General features: G+C 37.4%; 1 protein-coding gene across 2 annotated transcripts; it reads right to left on the reverse strand.

Annotated features, from left to right (window-relative positions):
* Window positions 1–1,186: 1,186 nt before the first annotated feature.
* On the reverse strand, window positions 1,187–5,754 carry LOC139126623 (piggyBac transposable element-derived protein 4-like). Of its 2 annotated transcripts, none has more exons than XM_070692680.1 (4): window positions 5,173–5,754; window positions 3,731–4,680; window positions 3,100–3,246; window positions 1,187–2,954 (listed from the first exon to the last, which is right to left on the reverse strand). In XM_070692680.1, exons 2-4 carry the CDS (start codon window positions 4,364–4,366, stop codon window positions 2,694–2,696), a joined length of 1,044 nt encoding a protein of 347 aa, XP_070548781.1. In that variant the 5' UTR covers window positions 4,367–4,680; window positions 5,173–5,754; the 3' UTR covers window positions 1,187–2,693. The 2 variants fall into 2 exon arrangements, with proteins under 2 accessions (XP_070548781.1, XP_070548779.1); XM_070692678.1 differs by having other exon boundaries at window positions 3,731–4,683.
* Between the last annotated feature and the right edge of the window lie 398 nt (window positions 5,755–6,152).

The following is a 6,152-nucleotide window of genomic DNA, read 5'->3' on the forward strand; positions in this document are numbered from 1 at the left end:
CTGAATAATGTCAGGTACATAACCCATAGGTGTGGGACAAAAGTCTACATCATCATGTTTAATAAAATCTAGGAGCTTACCAGTTCTGGCATTAAAGTCACCAAAAAGAATTATTTCCCCTAAGTGAGAATAGTTTAACATATCTGACTGAAGAGTCTCAAAGTAATCATTCGATAAATGCATAACAGGTCCTTGTGGAGGTATGTAAACACAACAAATAAATATGTCTTTTTCTAAAGAAAAACATTTTTGTCTACTTTAAACCAAAGAAAATCAGAATATTAGATCCAAGTTTATGAATGCCCTCTTTGAGGCAAGACTTAAAGAAAACAACAGTTCCCCCAGCAGCACGCTTACTACGTCTATTTTTTATAATACGATCTGATCTGAAATAACTATAACCATTTAAATGTAAAACATTAGACTTAGAAAGCCAAGTTTCCTGCATACAAACAATATCGAACTTATTAATGATAGATTCAAAATCACTATCATTACACTTATTTGATAAACCACCCTGAATATTCCAACTTCCAATGCGCAGATGAGAACGTACAGGTTGTTTTGGGCCACAAGGGCTCTTTCTCAAAGCAGTGAAACACATTAGTTAAAAAAAGTTATAAAAAAGACAAACAGCAACAATGCAACACGTATGGAATAAACGACAAACTTACTCCTCTTAAATTTTCTAGTACACTGTGCAGTAAATTCCTTTAACCCCTTGACTACCAAGGCCAATGTATTCCTATATACCAGGCCCCTTATGTAAATATTGATAAAATCTGGGGTGTGGTCATTGCATCAACACTGCTTAGAGTAATTATTAAGTGAGTACCAATAAACCATATATTTTCTGAATCAGCATGAAATTTCCCACTTTCTCATAAATAAGTTTTGTATTTCCAGGTCACGTGACTGGTCACATGACTCATCATGTGACCAGAGTTGACGAAGAATATGCTGGGGAAGAATATTTGAAGCATCAGGAATCTGATGAATTTTTGAATTCTTGAATTCTTGAATCCATGAATTGATGCAACTTTGAATACAGTTGCAATTTTCATGGCATTGTCTTTACATATATGTAATAATAACTACCCTTTACTTTATTTATAGATGTACCTATTTAAGATTTTTCTCACAAAAGGCAGAGTATATGAACCACAAACATCAGCATCTGACATAATTCTGTATTTGAAAATCAACACATTTTATTTGTAAATACCTTCTTTATGTCTTCCTTGCAGTAACATGCATCGAAAATGGTTATGATTTATCAAATATAATTCACAATATTTAAAATACATTATAGGGAACAACATATCACATGACCAATCACATGACAAGTCATGTGACCAGTCATATTGACAATATGGCTGCCATAAAATTTCACTGGATTATAGTAAAAAATTATATTTCCTCCAGTTTCATTCACAGAATATTGCTGTTAATAATCATATTTACATATAAATCACTTGTTTTCAATAAATAAACATTTCCTTCTATTAAAAAAAACCATAACAATCTTGCAAGTAAATGACATCAACCAGCTTCAAACTACTCTCATCGGATTTCTTTCTCACAAAAGGCTGTGTAATTGAACCACAAGCATCAGCATATTGCAAAAATCTATATTTGAAAATCAACACATTTTATTTGTAAACACCTGCTTTATGTCTTCCTTGCAGAAACATGCATTCAAACTGGTTATGATTTATCAAAATATAATTCAAAATATTTGGAATACATTTTATGGAACAACACATCACATGACTAATCACATGACCAGTCATGTGACCAGTCATATCGACAATATGGCTGCTATAAAAATTTCACTCATTCATTCACAGAATATTGCTGTATTTAAATTCAAGTAAAATTCATTAATAAATAGAACATATTTACATATTAATCATGTGATCATTTGATTTAAATAAATAAAAAATTCATTGCATTAAAAACATAACCATAAAAATCTGGCAAGTAAATGATATCAATTCGCTTCAAACTACTTTCATCAGTATCACTGTGTTGTGATAAAATCAGTGTCCTTTCAGAAAGTATAATATAGTTGTTTTCAATCAATGCTTTTTGTCTAGAATTATAGATGTGTAGAACATTTGATTATGTACACAGAGATGCAAAAAAGGAATAATTAAAAAAATATGGTTTTTCACAAAATACCAGGATTTATGTCTGATTACATCATACAGTGGTGGTATTGTCCAAGACGCACAGCGTCGATGACAATACCAAAGCGACAATATACAAGGACATAAATCCTGGTATTTTGTGATTTTTACCTTACTATTATACACACCTGTTCATGCAAAGTTGAAAAATTATGCTTCATAACTTCCCTGAACAAAGGTCAGGTAGTGTGATCACCTAATACAAAAAATGCTACACTATATGTAGACTGCATGTACAGCATGCTTGCACAATACACTGGAAAGACACCCAAGTGCAAAATGGAATATGCACCCTGAGCGGGCAAATGATACCCCACTGCTTACAACAGTATTCCGCATGACAAAGTTATTGTCGTCTGCATCAACCAATACTGGAACAAACTGCACAATGAAAGTCCACAGATTACTGTGGTAGGTGTACAATAATACAAACTATTCAGTCACAGTCCCTCAACCAACTGTTCTATAGTCAACTGCAATGAGTTGTATACAACCAATGGCTCAAAATTGCAACAGTGTGTGCCATATTCCAAAACAAGGTGCACTGCACAGACCTGGTTTGCTTGGACACTGTTCACAATATATAATGACATCTCGCCTGACTCCTCGCTTGGAACAAACACGGCATCTCTTCTGGCGTCTGGTCCATGTTGCTGATGCTTCCACCTTAGAAGGGAAGTGACGTTCTGTCAGCCTGATTATGTCTTCTGTCTTGTTTGTTTGATCTGGTGCATCAATGTTGAACAGGAGACTTGCAATGACCTAAATGACAATAATAATGATCATCAGTAGTAGCATCATAATAATAGTAATCTTCATCATCATTATCATTATCATCATCATCTATATAATTTTTTTTCTTTGCTTATCCCCTGAACAAACCATGTGATTATGTCTGAAAACTCACCTCGTGCTGAAACTTCAGGAAGTTATATTGCCCACCAGTCTTCTTGTACAAAATGAGGGCATTCAGCAAGGCAATCTGTATCAAATGGATAGCCAACTTCTTATACCATTTTAGAGTTTTTCTGGCTGCACTGTATGGTTGAATCATCTAAGCAAAAGGTCAAGGAAATTCTATTCTGTATTTCCATTGAGAGGATCAGAGTTTTGGATAATTTTATATATTGTCTTACAAATACCCCCCTCAACGCACAATACAATGGCAGACATATAGCTGATGTTACACAGTTATATAAAGTTGAAAACATAAATCCATTAACCACACAAATTGTGTGTATATATAATTATATATATATATATATATATATATATATATATATATATATATATATATATATATATATATATATATATGTGTGTATGTATATATAATTATATGTATAATATATATATATATATATATATATATATATATATATATATATGTGTGTGTGTGTGTGTGTGTGTGTGTGTGTGTGTGAAAGCTGGAATAACATACTGATACAACAATAACATCAAACACACACAACACTACACACACGCACATACGCGTGTGCACACACACACATACACACATACACACAGTTAAAGGATACTTGATCAGCTATGTCAACTCCTCCCATGTTCCTGTTGTAGTCAATCACTGCTACTGGCTTCTGCAGTTGTCTCCGTTGCTCACGTCTCCTGCCCCTGGCATTGTACACCCTTGTTCCATCATCATGGGTAGTCGTCAGGACATGTACATCCTTCTTGTCCCTGAACTTGAGACAAAGTAGGGGACCAGCATGGAAAGACAGGGTTGCATCCTGCTGAACATGTGCTGTGCGGATAAGTGATGGGATGTGGTTCAGGCGGATTGTACCACAAGCCATTGTTGCCTGCTGGTGTAGGTAGCAAAACAGACGTGTGGTTGTGTACCAGTTATCCATATATGCTGAGTAACCCTTGCCAAGGAGCGGCAACAGCAGATAAACAACCATCTTCTCAGGCTTGTTGAAGTTGGTGGTATTACTTGGCAGCAAGGTGGTAACATCTTGGGCATTATCTTCTCTGCCAGTATAGACTCGAAAGCGGTAAGTGTAGCCTGATTTGTCACACAGTGCAAATATCTTGATTCCAAACCTGGCACGCTTCAGTGGAATATATTGTCTGAATATTAGACGACCTTTCCACAGTAGCAGGGACTCATCAATGGCAACATCTCTTTCAGGAGTGTATACTGTTTGAAACATCTCAAGAAATGATCAATGAGGGGTCGTATTTTGAAGAGCCTGTCTCTGTTTGGATCCTGGTGATTAGGCAGGTTGGTGTTGTCATTCAGGTGGAAAAATTTCAACACAAGTTGAAAATAGTTCCTCGTCATAATGGCGCCAAACAGTGGAGTGTTGTACATCACGTCAGTTGACCAGTAGAGAGAGATGGAGGGTTTTTTTATAATACCCATGAGAAGCACTAAACCAATGAATTTCTTCATCGTTGGCACATCTACTGGATGCCAGAAATGGACATTAGAATATCGTGGTAAACTAGGATTGGCTTGGATGTACTGCTGAGCAAACAGATTGGTTTGAAACACAAAATGGTTGATCAAATCATCATTGACATATAACTGAAAAAAATCAATGGGGGAAAAACCTGCAGTATCAACTTGAATGCCTGGTGTACCAGTAAACTGATGAACGACAGGACCTTGATAATTACCCTGTACCCACTGAAGTGGAGGGCACTCCCACGGTAAATTATCAACGGGCAGTTGCTGAACTGCTGGAACTCTATTGTTGTTTTCCTGAATTTCTCGATCAACATTGCCATTGACATTGTCAAAAACTCTGTCACCAATACGCCTTCTAACACGACGTGCGCCCTCATCGCGATCGTCGTCGACTTGACCTCGACGACCTTCAGGTTCGGTATTGTTTTCCTCACTTTCACCACGTGAATTTTCATCGCTGTCATCACTGTCACAGTCACTAATTCCACCACCACCACTACAACTACCATCGACACTACGAGGAATGATGATATTTGCCCTATTTACCTGGTTTTCTATGTCTTCATCATTGGCGTCAGACAAAAGTGCACTACCGCTATCATCAGCTCTAGCTCTTGATGTGGCTTCACCGCCATCGCTGTCAAAATCATCCGCTTCTGTCCCACTTTCATCGTAATCACTAGCACTGACTTCATCATCCTCCAACATGCTAAGCAGTTGAGCTGCAGTTACTTTCCGACGCCTAGACATGGTAGGTTTTTGAAATTGACCTACATTTCATGCGATCGTCAGTACTTCTGAAGTGTAAACAATCAGCGCGACGCTTCTGCAGTGAGCAGCCTGACCTTTGAGGGTCGAGGTCAGGGGTCACGACATTCGCTTCCGGATTTTGGCCGTTCTCGGACGTACGGGGGCGCAATCACATTCAGGCCAGGTCGGAATACATCTATGTTAGTCGCTCTGCGTGCCGACGCCGAAATTACGGGATTTTTAGCGACAAAAACGAAGCAAATACGCCTATTTAACTGTGCCGGATATATCCGGCACTAAAGGTATATGGTAATTCAATATTGCGCCGGATATATCCGGCGTTCAAGGTAGTCAAGGGGTTAAATGCACAAACACAGTATGAATACCTATAGGCAACTATTTAGAATGCAAAGCGAACACTACAGTGAAGTGACTGTTCAGACTGGCCCCAACGCAAAACCAACAAAACAAGTCAAGGGAATACAAAATTTCAAGAAAATTACATGTAACAATCACAATATTGCAGTCAAAGACACACTAGTAATATCTGTAAACTCGATCAGTATACATGTTGTTGGTATGAGTTTTACCATTACTACGGTATCGGGATATCTGACTTGTACTAAACATCTTGAACTGGCGAGGACTATGACTATTATATTGAAATCCTCTATCATGTTGATCACTCCATGAATGATAGGCAGGTCGTCTGTGCCTACTCCGTAAGAAAGCTCTCACAGACCCTTTAAAATCACCAACTAGTAAACTAGTACCCT

This window comes from Ptychodera flava, unplaced genomic scaffold (assembly GCF_041260155.1).
Source record: "Ptychodera flava strain L36383 unplaced genomic scaffold, AS_Pfla_20210202 Scaffold_109__1_contigs__length_247351_pilon, whole genome shotgun sequence".
Taxonomy (NCBI): domain Eukaryota; kingdom Metazoa; phylum Hemichordata; class Enteropneusta; family Ptychoderidae; genus Ptychodera; species Ptychodera flava.